Genomic DNA, 17414 nt, shown 5'->3' on the forward strand with positions numbered 1-17414 from the left:
CGCTCCGCCCACTGTCGTCCTTAAAGCTAGCCTAAAATTAGGCTCGGCGAAATGGACGACAGCGCCACAGAAAATGGCTCGCAGGCTCGCAGCGCAAGAAAACTTCATTCTTCTTCCCCGAATGTTTTAGGGCCGATCAGCAAGTGATATGGCCACGACGATTTGGATGAATGTGGTAAAAGGTCTGCTGTATATCTTCATTAATGCTTGTTAACTCACGCTACGTGTTGCAAGTGGAATTGTATGATCATTCTAGTTTTTCTGTACTTTGTCGTTCACGTTAAAAAACAGCGGAGCCTCCGAATATTGAAGAAATTGACCCCTGTAAGCAAAAGAAACAAGTGGTTTCCATGAAGCCGCATTCGTAGCTACATGTACAAGCCCTGTACGATTGTCTCATACCACACTATAATTATCACTCTTGGTGTCTCACCTTGACTGTCCTTTCATGATAGCACTTTATTTGTTAATTGGAGCACATTGGATGGATATATAATTATATTAGTTAGTCGGAGGGAAACATTTCAGCACACGAAGAGACGAAGCTAGTTGAAAATCTGATGAGGCCTTTCGTACCATTACTCCTCAAAATTAGTACATGGTGATAATCTGATAATCTGTAACGACCTTCCAGCGGGATAGGGTAAGCAGTTCCGCACCTTCTTTCCTTGGCAAGCGCTTCGCTGATTTTGTTGGTGTTTTCAGACTTGCTACCTTCGCAGCAACATGCGCCACAAGTAGCGCATTTTAGGAATTTGAGAACACCTTGTTCTTGCCATCGTCAACTTCAGCATTTCGTATTCAGGAGAGATACCAGGATTTTTATACCCAAGCTTGCAGTCTTGATAAATGCCCTCGCGAACGATGTGGGACGGCACGAACTCCAGAAAAAACGATATGCGCTCTGGGGCGGAATAGTGCGGAGCGCGATGAATTTGCTTGGCGCGGAAGAGAGCTCCGACAAAGTCAGCATCACCTGATCACGGCTTCAGACAAGTATTTATAGGGAGTTCAGTTCCGGTCACTGAAAAGCGAAAAGTGCAGTCACAGCTCGCCTGTACAAAGTGAATGGGCGCCTCGTGGCTGCAGTTCGAGATGCAGTTCGCGGCCCGAGTATCTTCTCCCGCGGCCTTTTCGGCCTTGTCGATGCTATTTTTAGGTAGCTGAGGTCATTACCTTTCCAATGGTGCCACACATGCCATGCTTCCAAAAATAATGCCTCCGCGCTTGGCGCGGGTGCACTTCGAAGTACTAATTTCGACCAGATCCGTACTCGGCTTCGCGAGGAACACCCGATTTTCGTGTTCAGCGGCCTCGAATTAGCCTAAACCAAGAGGATTCTACAACATTGAGGCTCGCGCTTTATCGCCGTAGAAGGAAAATGATCACAGAAACCAGCCCACGGCGATTTCCTGGTGGTAGACGAAAAAATCGAGTGAACTGCGCGCACACTGGTAGAAGCAGTGACGGTGAAAACGTGTGACTTGTGCAAGTCGGCGCGCACGGCATGCGTGCACACTGCATGCATGCACACATCCTGTATCGCCATGTATGCACCAGATAGTGCAGTGCTGGACGGAAACCACACGGCTCCCATACATACTTGCATTTACTTCTGTGACTACTTTCTCCCCCGTTTTCCGATCTTCAATCGACTATAACTCTAGATTGCCTTGGAATTTTGGGTTCAAATTTTCACAGATTGTTTCTCGATTCTTCCCGGTTTAGAAAAACTAGCGTTTTATGCAAAACTCGCGAATTTGATTTTTCAATTGAAGTCCCTACAAGTAATTAGTTCAGTACTATACAAAATTTCGGCGCTGCAAAATTTCGGCACTTCACGATTTTTGACATTTCGGCGGCGATTTATTTCCGGCGTGGGGTAGAGGGCATGGTATAGTGCGAAAGATTCTGTGAACAATTTCATCGGCGTTTTAATTTAGGCGTTTTGGGTCGGTGCCGAATATAGCCGAAATTAAATAGCTGCCGAAAATTTGTATACCCCGGTATTTACAGTACATGTATCCATTTTTGAGAATAACATCATTCCCCAAAAAAATCGAGTTTTACATAGACATCTTTCCAATATTTTTTCGAATAATGTGGAAAAGCCTAGAGGAGAACCCGGGGAGTCGCGGGTACTCTTGGATCAAAAACAATGGTGCCCTGCCTCGAGACCGGCCTTGCGCTCAGCAATGCGCTGGTGTGGAGTGTACGTATGACATCAGATTCAGAAGATCCGATTCCGCTCGACCAATATTATAATGCAGAGCTGGATCGGCGTTGCACACTCTGGGGGGTTATGCCGCTTAGTTATGTACTCTTGATACCAGCATGACGTCAACGTGGAGCCAACCCTCCAGCCCTTGACCGGGGAGAACTAACTAACGCTATCGCACAGCTGTGCGGGATGACCTGGGTCGGCTGGATGTTGTCGCGAGCGGTATCTATGGCGGCCGGTTTGAACGGAGCTACCTGGACGTCCGGGTCTTCAACCCGCACGCTCCATCAAATCGCTCATCATCTGCGGCATCCTGCTCCAAGCGACACGAACGTGAGAAGCGCCGGGCCTACGGAGAAAGGGTTCAGCACGTTGAGCGGGCAGGCTTCATCCCTGTGGTTTTCTCGGCACATGGTGGCATGGGCAATTCAGCTATTTCTCTTTACAAGCGCATTGCCTCCATGTTGTCCGAGAAGACTCGTGAAGCCTACTCCTCTGTCATGGCCTGGATTCGTGCCCGGCTGAGCTTCGCCCTCCTGCGTGCAAGTGTTGCATGTCTTCGGGGTGCCCGCCGACCGATCCACTGCCACCGCCGTGTCTCTGCTTCTGCCGCACTGGCGGTTGCCGAGGCTAGGATTGTGGTCTGATCCGGCTCAGGAGCGGTATTGTGTGGGAACTGAACTATTGTTATCGATTTCACTGTACTACTTTTTTCTCTTTTAGGCCACACTGAAAAAAGTCTGTGGTTCGACTCACGATCACCCGACCGACCGTACATTTTTCAGCCCGACCGTAACTCTTTTGTCGGCGGGCTGTCGTGTGACTGACGTACGTGGACTGAACACGTCCACGTCTACGTGCTGTGCAGCGTGAGTCTGCGGACGCAGGCGGCTCCTTTTTCATGTTTAGGAAACTTTTTTTTTTTTTTGTACACATATTAAAAAGAGTTGGCACCTATGAATTCAGGGGATGGCCCACGCCTGGTAAAAAGAAAAAGAAAGAAAAAAGAATGTCTGGCACCTATGAATTCAGGGGATGGCCCACGCCTGGTAAAAAGAAAAAGAAATCATATTTACAAAGAAAACTAAAGAAAAAGAATGTTTGGCACCTATGAATTCAGGGGATGGCCCACGCCTGGTAAAAAGAAAAAGAAAAAAAGAAATCATAACAAAGAAAACTAACTAATAGCGAAAACAATACAGCCATATAACAAGAGGTGAGGGTTAACCCAGACGACACTCAGCATTCACTAGAGCTGAGGGGCACTCCAGCTGCTGATCCAAAGGTGCTCGCCTGGATCGATGACCTCTTAAGCTTGCAATCGCCGATCTGATGAGGGCAAACCCTAGGCGGCAACGAAGGTGAGCCATCACCATGGAGAACGGTTCCTTCCGCTTCTCGGCCAGCATTGATGCAATGCGCTTGAGGAAAGCAGAGGCAGCCTTGCCTTGACCACCGGAGGCACAAAACACCAAGGGGACAAACGATGCCTTCTCTACTTCCCTAACACGCTCTTCATAGTGTCGCCGTTTCTCCTTCTCGTGCTTAGTGAACGTGCTGTTGAGGGAGGGAGCGGTGTTCGATCGGACAAAAGGGTTAAATACCCGGACATCAAAGAATGTCCTCTCGAAACGGCCGCCCCACACCCCGCTGGCAGCAACATCTAGGCGGGCGCCATCCTCGCTGATTGCAGTACGATACCTCATCCGTTCCCCGGAAAGGGGCTGGAGAGACGGCTCCACACTTACGTCATGTGCGACGCGTGAAAGCAGTGAGGCGGTGATGTCTCGCAGCTCGTTATGCCGGAGTGACGGATACCCTCCAATAGGGCACGACAGGGCATGCGCGGTGCTGAATGCCTGACCACAGACGCAGGCGGACGGCAGCATTGGAGGGACCCAGCCATAGCGAACATGGATGGCGTCGCGAAAGCCAGCCTTGCTGAGGGAAAAGCCGTGGACTTTCAGTGGCCGGCACGTGAGCCAATTGGAGGCCCCCTTCAGCGAAGCAAGCTCCACACAACGCTGCAATTCCTGTGAAGCGGCTGAGACGACATCCTTGGCGATGGTTGACTCCTTATTCCGCTGTCGGCTGCGGACTTCGGACTTCCTGTGCAGCGTAAGCTGCGTGACGTCGGGCAGGTAGGACATGCCAGAGAGGATTCCCTCAACCAGCGTTTGGGTGATGTGGCAGGATGAAAGGAACTGTTCTGCTAACGAAGAGACGATGATTAGTCCCAGGCCACCCAAGCGACATGGTAGAGCCAGGATCTTCCGTTCGGCAGAGCCTGGAGAGGGGCGACCGAGGAGGGCTGGGAGTAGCAGGTGTACAACCGCCTGCTCCAAGGGCTCCAGCAGGGTAGCTGTGTTGGGTACTGTCCTGGCCACAAATGCCCAGCGATGCCGTAGACCGTGCGTAAAGGTGGGAAAAGGGGGGGGGGGGGCGGCTCCTTTTGCCAGTTTTGGACTTGACTTGTAGTTTTTTTTTTTTTTGTAGTTGTACCTTTATACAACATATGTATGGCATAACACTGCGTTAGTGCGTAATAATGCCGATGTACTGGGTGTCTAAAGGCAGTACAGTGTATTTACATGTACTAAAAAATATATTTAAAAAAACAAAAAATCCGCCCGCCCGCCCGTAAAAAAAATGTCCATGTTAGTCGAACCACACACCTTTTTTAGTTTGGCCTTACGTTTATTTTATACCAGGCGTGGGCCATCCATCCCCTAGGCCCTGTACATAGGTGCCATCATTTTTCTTTGTTTCAATAAAATTGTAAGTCAGTAAAAAAATTTAAAAAAAACTCTTGATACTATAGACTGAGTATAATAGTCTGTTTCAAAAAGATTAGCAATCAGGTTTTGGTCTTAAAAAGTATGAAGATAAGGGAAAATTGGACAACGAAGTACATAAAAGGGCTGGTTACACTTCGGAGCTTCGGCTTCGAATGTGACAGTGTGTTTGGCCTCAAATCGCTCTAGTTTTCCATAAATTTCCAGCGGTTTAAAGATAAAAATGCAAATGCACGCCTTGATTGCACCTAGCACCTCTTGCTTTCTTCGGCCTTTTCTTTCGCTTCTTTCCTGATAGGTTACCTTTTTCCTTTGTCTAGTATCCTTGAGACTTCAGTCTTCTACTGCCGCTATGGCAGTGTCTATTGTCTAATGATGACTCCGAAGCTGAAGCTCGCAGTCCAGGCCTAGGACTAGTAAGAGTTCCTACCGGATCGTCGTGCTGTCCGCGTAGGTAAGTGCTGAAGTAACTAGTTAGTACCGATATGGAAATTTCGGCCTTTTCGGCGGCCAATGCTGTTGGCGACGCTGCGATGGTTCCGTGGGTTTGCAAACACCGACGAGTGCCTTGTTTCATGCCCCGAATCACGATTTCCCTGTTGGGTCAGGGCGGCCTTCACGAGTTCGGCAGGCTCCTTCGAGTGCCTTGCCAAGGCTCTGCACTTAGCGCGTAGTAACATCAACAGACGGCTTCCGTCACGTCATTGGGCAGGCCCTGACGAGTGCCTTGCCAATCTCTGTACCTACAAGTAACTGGTATCCAACCCCATCGATGGACGACGTGGACATGGCGGATATGCGGCGGCTTCTGTCACGGCAGTGGGCAGGCCCTGTCGCGTGTCTTGCCACACTCAAACCATCCGTCCACTGTCGATGATGACGGTCTCATCAGTGGGCAGGCCCTGTCGCGTGCCTTGCCACACTCTAGCCATCCATCCACTGTCGATGGACGATGGTCACACCACTGGGCAGGCCCTGTCGTGTGCCTTGCCGCACTCTAACCATACGTCAACTGTCCATAGATGATAGTCTACAGTGAGCAGGCCCTGTCGCGTGCCTTGCCACGCTCTAGCCACTCTAACCATCCATCCACTGCGGATGGACGATGGTCGAACCAGTGGGCAGGCCCTGTCGCGTGCCTTGCTACACTCTAACCATCCGTCCACTGTCGATGGACGATGGTCTCTACAGTGGGCAGGCCCTGTCGAGTGCCTTGCCGCACTCTAACCACTCTATCCATCCACTATCCATGGACGATGGTCTCGTGGGTTTGCAAGCACCGGCGAGTGCTTTGTTTCTTGCCCTGAGTCGTGCCTTCCTGGTGTGGTCAGGGCAATTTCATGAAAAGCAGGAATGCCTTTCCAATGTCTGTGCCTAACTCGCATCCACCCATGTCGGTGGACTGTGCGGTCATTGTAGATATGGTGGCTTCCGTCACGCCAGTGGGCAGGCCCTGTCGGGGGCCTTGCCACACTCTAACCATTAGTCCATTGGTGATGAACGATGGTCTCGTGGCTTTGCAAGCACCAGCGAGTGCTTTCAAAGTTTGTTTCATGCCCAGAGTCACGCCCATAACTTAATGCCGTTCTGCCATGCTCATATTGTTGTTTCGCAAGTACAGTTCTACCTGTGTTTGCTTGCTCCTATACCAAGCAGAATCCCGTATTGACCGGGAAATGTTCCTGCATCAAAGGGCTGTGGATCGAACGTGCATCCCTGTGTCAAGCGGAATAATGTCATATCAGACCAGTTTCCGCTGCACCACGGGCGTCCGGTTAAGGCAGGTTTACCTGTATGTAGATACATGGTTCTGGAAGCATGATCACGATGTCAGAGGTGGCTGATGCACCTCTGCGAGCAATGAAAAATAAACATCAAATGGTTGCCATTTGTGCAGTGCCAACAATGTACTGCCACTCCTATTGCTCAAGCACCTTTTGTGATAGCAACCTCGAAGTGGTGAAGCATATAACACTTTTACTGTTGCCATACCTCAGTCTGACCTTCGGTGGCTGGAGCACGTACGGGCACGGGCGCTCCAGCTATCTTCTGAGCGTAGTGCCAAGAGTGCAATGTCATGTACACTTGCCTTTGTGTACGCTATGACTTGTGGTATACTGCCTTCCACTACTCAAGTTAGTGCCCATCTCGGGCACCGCGAGGGACCACCCCCTTCTTGGTCTGGCCAGCCAAGGCCTTGCACGATTACTGCCGCATCCATAACTGGGATCAATTCATTGCCCATATGATATGTGCATATCAGCGCGGCCCTTTCCGTACAACGGCAGGTCCAAGTAACCATATCTGTAATTTACTACTGTGGATAGCATTTCATCGTACGTATCCTGGAATATCTACGCACCCAGAAGGAATCTACTTATTATTATAGCTAGCAACCATAGCTAGCAACCAGATCAGTCTCGTACTGTTTAGTACTGATATGGCGGATACGCCGGTACTGCATGCACGTGCGCCTTGTGCCCGACCCACCATGAACCAGGCTTTCGTTACCAACAAGGGCTTGGCAGACGAGCTGAAGCAGCTGGATGCATGTTGTGCCAATCCCGTAATGGTGCAGCCAATGGTCCACACTACCAGCCTGCTCGGCTGTCGGTGGCCTTTCACGGTGTGCCTTACTTGGTACGCTTACGAGTACATTTGCATAAATGTACTTCAAGTATAAAATATATACACAACAGGCACAAGAAGGCCTTAGAGTTTGTTGCAACTCTGAGTTCTTTACTCAATGAAATCATCATAGTGCTCCGCATCGTGTTGAGCCATCTACCCTCGAAAAGACGCCTCTTTGTAAACAAATATACAGTTATGTATATTGTATAGAAAACTGCTTTCCTAGCGCAGAAGGAAATCAGTGAATATGTGATGTCTTTGTGTTCTCACCGTGGAGGAAGAACTTGATGACCTACATGTACATTCACCCTTGTCTTGCCGTAGACGTCCTGTGCACTCCCAAGGTCCATGACCATGTTGTGCAATAGCTGAGTAAGCCGTACATATACTTGAGATCTACGGATATAAACTATGTCCAGTTCAAATGACCATCCAAGCAGCCATTAGCTCCGCATCCTGCGTCATCTCTACCATCGCTGAGCACCCGAATATGACGATTTTATCACCACAGGTCCCTGCAAGCTGGAGACCCGGTACGGCCACTGACGATGTTGCCAGCCTCATGGAGCCAATGTGCTATTTGGCCATGCAGGACATGTGTCACTCGACCTGCATCCATCCGGCCATCCGGAAGTGGCTGGCGGTACACATGTCTACCGTTCGGCATGTGTTATTCACTCCGCATATGCACCAAGTGTCTGCATCGATCGTCTGCATTTTCCGGACATGGGCGGTGAAGGTAGTGATGTGCATTGCCACCTGCCTCATTATTGTGTGCGGTCTGGTTGCGGCACACCATAGTGCAAGCAACGATCCGCCTCCTGGAGCATCTCGAGCTCCAAGTGAACCTGCACAAGTCCGGCTTGTAGCTGGTGCAGTCCCTGGAATGTATGAGGCTCACCATCTCTACCATCACCAAGCCACTTGAGGCGCCTGAACATGAAGCGTCCGGAATTGAGGAAGGCGTTCCCGCTAGCCCAGCTTCACAGTCGATCAATTCATTACAGAATATAGTGCTTGCAGGATAGAGGTCCACAGCCTGGGCTGTGCAACCTCGATATATGGTCTGGTGATTCAATTGACAAGTCTCCCATGATTACTGGGTCTGTCACTTTTCAGTCGGGGATGGCCAGCCAGTCACCTCACAGGTGCCATCGCTGCGCTACGAGAGCCCGTCAGTTCAGGACCCATGCACAGCAGCCACCCATAACCACATGACTCTGCAGGAGTTAAACTCCATTCATCTACTGCTTGTGGGCGGAGTGCCTTGGTCTGCAAGCCCCAGTGCATGGCATAACGGGAGTACCTTTGCATATCGAGATTGATCATGTGATGGCTGTTGCTTACGTATCCAAGGAAAGAAACATTGGATAACTATGTGTCTGTTAGGGCTACCAAGAGTACATAACTATTACTATTGGCGCGACCCCGCTGGCTCCACCTAGTCGCCGTCAATGTTCGGGACATCGTCCACGACCCAAACGACCGTCACGGTCTGTAGACAGCGGCAACTGCCTGTTGGACAGGTAGGTCCTTACAAAGTTACATCATTGGTACAGCCCACTTGACCTATTTGTGGCCAGCCATACCCGCTAACTGGATCAGTATGTGAGTTAGCGCTCAGATCCTGAGGCCGAGGGCCAGGCTTCCTTGGTCCTTCCGGCAGACCAGGCCAGTGGGAGAATGCACTTCTGCACCCTCCATTCTGCCTCATCCTGATTGTTAGCGCTATTCACCACATATAGCAAGTGCTCTTGGTGGGTCCGGTCTGGAGTTCATCGCAGTCGGACCAACTCCTTAGCCACCCAGTGCGATGTAGGCCGCGGGAGGCAATAGACCAATTACCAGTGCATCTTTCTCCTCTCTCGTCGACACTCCAGCTACGTGTTCAGGGCCTCTTGGAGTATTGGTCAGGCTGATGTAGCGAACACCCATTTGATGCCCAATGTCTATTACTGCTGGCCTGCCAGCACATGGAGTGTCATCAATGTTCTGGAGGTTCTGCAGGCTTGGGGACCCAATCCCAATTGCCTTGGAAACGTCTGACGCGGCACGTTCCCATGTAGATGGTTTTGACTCAGGCTCTCCGTTCACCTCGGAGCTTCGCAGTCTCACGGTCCGTATTCCACTGCCATCAACTCCCGAAGGTACGTGTTGTGTTCGCCCTTGCCTCCGTCAACAAGGCAAATGTCTAGGGTTCCAGATCTAAGACCTTCCTGGTTCCCTGGTTTGCAAGGGACAAACTTCTTTGTCCACATTCCTGGCTCGAGGAGTACTGTGACATTCCATATTTTGACACAGCCTCGCCATGGTGTCGCAGTATTATTGCCTCGCTCTATAAGTTCAAAGCTGCCCTCAGGAAATTTACAGCTGACTATGCTTATGCAATCAACGGAATTCCGCCACCTTGCAGTTGATTTTCCCCATTTCTCTCCTCATCAATCCCTACTTCTCTTTGTACATACATCTACTTGAAGTACATCTACTGTTCTTTCAATCAAATGAACCCCTCGATAGGCACATTGCCTTTGGGTCATTTCATAATAATAATAATAATAATAATAATCTGTGTCCGGTGCTAGTCGTTTTTAATTGACTGTCACCCTTTTCTCCCTTCATGTCTCCGACTTGAAGGGCACCTGTACATATGGTGTATTCTCGATACATAGAGACATTTTTACTGTATATCAGGCACTCTGCGAGATGCATGTTCCTTCACTCCACATGCGCGCTTCTCCTTCGCGCATAATGCTTGGCTACGCCCTTGCCTTGGTTGAGGTGGTGGATCACTTTAAAAGTCACACTGTCACATTCGAAGCCGAAGCTCCGAAGTGTAATCGTAGATTCCGCTAGGACCCGCAGGGTCCGACGTGGAATCGGGGTTACACGAGGAGTGAAGGCGAAGAATGTGACAGTGTGTTCCCGCCCATTGTGCTGGTGTCACCCACCCCTCACTGTCACTACTCTTGATTGCACTATCATTTTGGTCGCTCAGAAAAGTCCGAAGAAAGCAAGAGGTGCTAGGTGCAATCAAGGCGTGCATTTGCATTTTTATCTTTAAACCGCTGGAAATTTATGGAAAACTAGAGCGATTTGAGGCCAAACACACTGTCACATTCTTCGCCTTCACTCCTCGTGTAACCCCGATTCCACGTCGGACCCTGCGGGTCTTAGCGGAATCTACGATTAGGGCACGGCAAATTGTTCTGTGAAGGTTTCGGAACAATTGGACCAGCCGTTAAGGAGTTAGAATTTCGGCCAGGTTTCCGGCCTTTTCCCATGGTTTACAATTTGCCCTGGAAGCCAGTATCGATTTTTCTATCAAAACCCACGATTTATCTTTCCTTTCTGGCCTCGTGGTTATGGATGCTGTCTGCTGACCATGGAGTTGTGAGTTCAAATCCAAACCTATCTTCAACTCACACTTTTTTCATTGTTTTTTGGTGATCAAGCAGACTTGTTGTTCACGGTTGTTGTTGTTGGAGCTCCCGCTTCCTCCCGAACTGACTGATACTTGACTGGCTCACGCCATGTGAACACAACCACAACACTGAAACGGTGTGAGTGAATACGGAAGTCATTGCGCTGTAGCTACGTGTTGAATACACCGGCACATCGATCGATCGATTTCTTTTTGAGAATTATTTTAGTATTTCAAGATCGCCAATTTATTTGAATTTAGAAGTCAACGCCGTCTTCTATCAGCTTCCACAGGCGTCTGCTTTTCTCAAAATGTTGTCGAAGTCATACGGATAGCTTCCCCAAGTCATGGCCTTGGGAATGAGTCTGTGTCGATGTCGTTTTCGTCACATGGTGAGAGTGAATTGCATCGCAGCTCAAAGAAACTATTTGGTCACAAAACATATTGGGACCTATGCCGCTCGTCAGCCTCGGCATTGACTACACTTTCGACATGCACTCTCTGACTCCATAATCGATACGAGGAAGAACTCGTGATAATCTATTGGTGATCATCCGCCTCAACTGGGGTTCGAACCGCAAATGTACTGTTATGCAAGTGGAGTGAACGGCCTGGATTTTCATGGTTTTCCCCAATTCAGTGCTTTAGGGGCAAAACCTGGCCGAAATCCTATTCTTGTTATAGCTTGCTCTTTGGAAAAATAGACTTCAAAAACACAATTGGAAGAGCATTCCAAGGCTGTCCCTGCGGGAATTTGCGGAAAAAACTCTCGAAAACTTGCGCAAGAAATTGCGGCAGAAAACAACAAAAATTGCGAAGAAAAGTGCGGAATGATGTAGAACTTGCCAGGAATTCGCGGAATTATTCACAGAAAATTGCGGATTTGGGCCAAATCACGAAATTTGTTGCATCCTATATCTACTCGGGAGTAGTCCGAGTCGTACTATGCAAATACCCCAGGGGTCCATACTTGGGCCGCTCCTATTTCTACTGTACGTTAATGACTTGCCAGCCCTTGTACCAAATGTAAGTCTTTTTGCTGACGACACTGCTCTGATGTGCTCCGACAGCTCGGCAGACAACCTCACGGCCTCCATGCAGTCCGGGGTCAACGCTACAGTAACATGGATGGAAACCTGGAAACTGAAGCCTAACCTCGCCAAAACCGAGGCCATGTTCTTCTCTCCCTCGCCCCCCACTCAACTTCTGTATTTTCCTGGTCTAAATAGTACACCTATTAAAGTTGTTAACGAGCACAAGCACCTGGGCGTTATTCTCGACCGCCAACTCTCCTGGTCTCCACAAGTCCAGTCTGTGTGCAAGCGTGCGAGTGCGTCCTTAGGTATGCTACAAACCCACTGCCAACACTTGAATGATAACTGCAGAGAATTGTTCTTTAAGTCGCACATTTTGCCTATATTTGACTATTGCGATATAGCTTGGTGCGGGTTGTCTCAGACTTTACTCCACAGACTGGAGGTACATCAACGCTTGCTTCTGAAAATTCTGTTTCGAAAAGACCAAACATTTGCCTCCCTTTGTCTTTATAAACTTGCTTCCACGCACCCTCTTCTTGCCCGACATCAGCAGCATCTTTGTATCCTTGTGCAAAAAATCTTCCTAGCCCAAGTCCTGAAACATATTGCCAAGTACAACTGGTTTGTTACCACTAGACCAACACGCAATGCCTTATCACTGCCCCGAGCTAGTTCCTCTCTGTTTTTGAAATCCCCTTTCTTCTCAGCATACTCCCTTTGGTCTAACCTGCCTACTAGCATTAAGACATGCCAGGATATCAGGAAATTCACAGTCCAGCTTTCCACACTGTCTCATCCGAAGTGATCCCATGTATTATTAATGTGCCTCCCTTTCTTTTTCTCTCCCTATCTCCTTTCCCTCTCTGACAGCATCTTTCTTTTTTTTCCCTTTTAGCTTGCCGTGGTTGGCTATCACCTGACCTCTCATGTTTATTGGCAGTCTTCGGACGGGCCAGGAGATGTTGAATAAATAAATAAATAAAAATAAAATAACCTACAGGATCATGGAAAGCACTGCGTGAAAAGTGCATAAAAAGTGAGATATAGTGCAAAAAACGTGGGAAATCGCGGATTTTGCTGAAAATCGCGGGTTTGGGCGAAAATCGCGAAATTTGTTGCATCCGTGGAATCGCGATTTCCTGGAGGGACAGCCAAGGGGGATTGCCAAAAATTGGGATGAAAACTCAAAATTTGACCCGTTTATGGCCAAAAGCTGGGATATCATCTTTTTCTGAATGGACTGTAGCTTCCTAACAAACTCCTTCTGTCTACACTGTACACAGCTCAGTGTACGTTTCATCACAATTTTTCCGCCAATATGCTGTATAAATTGACATCGTTGTGCTTCAGAACTAAATATTGCGACAGAGCTAATATGGCCGAAAGCTCTGTCGCAATATTTAGTTCTGAAGTTTTAATGCGCCGTTAGTGGCAAAGCAGAGTGGACACGAAGAGTCGGTGAAGAAAGAAGGAGAGATGACAAGACGAGTCGGTGAAGAAGGAAGGAGGAAAGCAAGACACATCTGCAACATCTTTGATCAATCTGAGCTGAGCTGCTGATACGAAGCGTCGACCAAGCATCCCTGACTGGAGTGAATGCCCCAGCTGGCCTCTCGTTTGTCAGTGGTTGCTACTAGACCTGTTAGTATCCCACGCACGACTACAAGTTTCCTGGTGTGCATCGACATCGGCATCAGTGGGGCCTCCCGCTGTCGATCCTGTTGACGGGCGGACAGGTCGGTGTGAATCCTGAACGGCAACCGAGCCTGTCGCGTTGGGGGATCTCGGCGGTGAGTCTCGCCTCGCCTGCATACATGGACATTGCAATAAACAACATACATGTACTTTCCATTGGCATCAGTATTCCGAGTAAGATTTTCGTCGCTTGTGTGGTGTGTTTCTCCACCAATGAGCGCGTACTATGATTATTTATCGCTGTTCTCACACTTTACCATTTTAGCAGCTTGCATATGCCATTGATATTATGTGGAAAGCGCGCACTTGCGCCATTTCTGGTGTATAAGAATGATCATTCCTCCATTATCATCATTATCATCCTCTACTGATGAGCTCCGACAGGGAGCGAAACAGCTGTCTAGAGGCGTGGAGCAATATTATCTCTCAATGGAAGTGTCCTTGCTGGTGTCTGTATGGTTCGGCTGAAGAGAGCGCGTGGTTGTGATGAGTTGGGAATGCAATGAATCGTTGTGCTTCGTCACATTATCACTGAGTATAGTTTAATTCAATATCCATGTCCAGTATTTATAACCGCAATCAGTAATACAAGCTGGATCGACATTTGTGTACACTGTATTCATGTATTGTAAAACTGTGGAGTAGGTGCTGGCGGATAATGCCGGCATTATATCGAGCATTATACACCACCCGGAGCATTACGAGCATTATAAAGCATTACGAGGCTACAAATGGCATTATACGACGTTCTACATGACTGCATAGTAGATCTACACGCATGCTCATGTACAGATTCGTATCGACTATAGCGTTGGTCTTTGATTGGCAACATTAAATATTACTATGCGATGACTACAAGCGATAGACCACCGCACACATCATGCATGGTACCAAACAGATCGTGGCACGCAGCGCCAGGCCCAATACTGCAATCTGCATGCAGACTAGTGCTAGCTAGCTGTGGTCCAGCACAGTGTGGAAACTCTCGCAGAAACTTCCGGTCCCGGAAGTCTATCTTCGGCCAGCAACTAACACTTTTTGAAGATCCAGGTGACAACGCCGAACCAACGAAACAAATGTGAGCCAGCATGGAACGGTGGAAGTGCACACACGCACACATTCCAGACCTTACCCGGTTACCGTCCACAATGTTACAAAAAACTTTTTTCATCGAAGCAAGAGTCCATGTCTTTGTCGAAGAGTAACGCTGGACTTTCACCGGACATTGACCATTGTGTAAGAGCAGCTAACTAGCAGCCAACGCTGATGGCTGACTCGCCGCGATGCCGTTCTTGGGATTGGGAGGAAGCTGGGCTCTCTCCAGATGAGCTTTTGGCGGAGTCCTCTGATGATAGTGACGTCGTCGAGCTGGAAACTTCAGATCCTGCCGCGATAGCGAGGAAGCGGCCTTTTCAGAAAACAGCTATTACCAAGTCTGGAAATGTTTCCAAAAGGACGCTAGTAGCTCATGGACAGAGCACTGAAGTGGCCATCAGTGCCGAAACACGGGTGCGGAGCCGCTCGAAAGCGACTGTGGCAAGTTAGTGTGCCTGGCATGCCATACAACATTGTCAGGGAAGAAGAGTATAATCATGTCCCATATTGCTACCGCGAGACACAAACAAGGAAAGGCCCGTTTGGAGAGGGAAACTCAGAGGCAGAAGCTGGTCAAGGAGTCCTTCTTGGCGTATCAGAAACGACTTGGGAAGGCTCTAGCCGGCACCGGTCTTCGTTACTGAGGCCGTTAGTTCAGCCGAGTCTCTGCGGCGGATCCAGATTGTGCGTTCTATGTTGCATTGCATGGGTGCAATATTATAGCGTTTTTCTTAGCCCGATACCGCAAGGTTCAGGAGTTTACATTCCATCCGGAGAAGCATTATCAGCATTATTTGGAGCATTATATGGCCTTTTGTGGAGCATTACTGAGAGCATTATACCCCATATTACCGAGCATTATCCGCCAACACCTACTGTGGAGACAATGTGCAATAAAACGATGAAAAATGTGAAGAAAATAATTGTGTAGAGAAAGAAAGGGATTCAAACAAGTTTTCGTACAACACTCATCAGGAATCTTCGTTGTACTAAAGGACACTGAAAACAAAATTGAACTATTATAGAAAATCTAAGTTAGAGAAATAACACTAAGAACAACAGCAGTGAAATTTACAAGTGTGAATTTTAACAATGAAAGCGAGAGCAATAACGAATGTGTGTACTAACACTAAACTTGCAACTGAAAAGTGAACAAAGAAGAGAAAGAAAGAAGGAAGGACAAAGTGATAACAAATAACAGCAGTACATTACACCTAGAACATTAACGGCCAAGCTTGGCCGCACCAAACATGACACTTTACTTGAGCAATTTCAACCCAATTATACTATCTTTCTGTACACACAAATTAGGCTTATACAGACGCTGACAGATGGCTTCCAAAACCTTTAACTGTAGTCCATAACCATGACGACCACGGCACAATACAGTGAATGAAGAGTCGGAATACGAATTGCAACAATCAGGACTAGCCAACAGATGATTGTACACTGACGACTTGCTACCACGAAACCTACGCACAACGCTAACATTCTCACCGGCACTCTCACGATCACTACAATCGTCGCTCTCCGACTCATTGCTCCCTTCACCGTCCGTCCCATCATCTGCTTCCTCTGCGCTCTCTCTGTTATCCCGCCTGACATAGTCCATTGAACGGGACTCGGCCGTCACCCTGCTCTCACGTCCCTCCTTACGCCCTTGTCCGTTGAGTGCATAGTTTCTGTTGTAGTTGGCTGTTGATCGTCTTGGTCTTTCAATAATGGGCTTGGATGGTGGATTAGTTGTGGTTGCTGTAGATTGCATTGTTGGTGATGGTGTGGGAGCTGCTAATACGCAAGGTGAGTCTTTTTTGGTTGGCAATTGTAGTGTCAATGCCCCGGCCGGTGTTGCTTGTGGTCTGTCACTGGCAAGCTCCACCGCCGCAAGAGCCGACGGCGGAGGATCAGGAGGAGGCAGTGGGACTGGGACCGCAAGCGGCACCACCCTAGCCAAAGCCGCTGGGGGCACTGACGAAGGAACCACCGACGGCAGGAGCAAAGGCGGCGACACAAACCGGCCCGATGAGCCACCACGCCCACCCTCCTCCACCACCGCCACCAGCGACGGCGGAGCGACGGCGGAGCAAGCACAGTCTGTGAGCCAGGATCCGCAAGTTGTGTAGGTAACCGTTACCTACACAACCGAAAACAACCGTTAAACGGTTGTTTTCTAGGTCGCCCTCGCTTCGGTCTTTGTTGTTGTGCGCAAGGTGGAAGTATGTGACGTGGTGTGTGTTGTTTGATGCGTGCGTTCAGGTGCTGAACAGTCCTACCAACATACCGACTAGCGCATTGTCGGCATTCAAAGTTGTAAATAAGATGACTAAGGTGAAGGGCTGGTAGGACATCCTTCCACACCGTAAACGCACGCATCGTCGTAAAAACTGGCACAAAGTGTACTGCATAGTATGTTCGACGAACAACGGACTTGACTGCACTACAAACTTTAGTCGACTCCTGTCCTTTCCAAGGCAAACATAAATAGACGGGACAACGAGCAGGACCAAACAAAGGAGCCT

The 17414-nt window shown here is 48.8% G+C and overlaps 1 protein-coding gene across 1 annotated transcript; it reads left to right on the forward strand.

The window, feature by feature from the left end:
* Window positions 1–16616: 16616 nt before the first annotated feature.
* Window positions 16617–17018, forward strand: LOC135813514 (merozoite surface protein 2-like). Its single transcript, XM_065326606.1, has one exon. It carries the CDS (start codon window positions 16617–16619, stop codon window positions 17016–17018), a length of 402 nt encoding a protein of 133 aa, XP_065182678.1.
* Window positions 17019–17414: the final 396 nt, after the last annotated feature.

Source organism: Sycon ciliatum, chromosome 4, assembly GCF_964019385.1.
Source record: "Sycon ciliatum chromosome 4, ocSycCili1.1, whole genome shotgun sequence".
Classification (NCBI taxonomy): domain Eukaryota; kingdom Metazoa; phylum Porifera; class Calcarea; order Leucosolenida; family Sycettidae; genus Sycon; species Sycon ciliatum.

Excerpts from the sequence above, each read along its gene's own strand:
- LOC135813514 (XM_065326606.1), top strand. The coding sequence starts at position 16,617 with ATGGGCTTGGATGGTGGATTAGTTGTGGTTGCTGTAGATTGCATTGTT.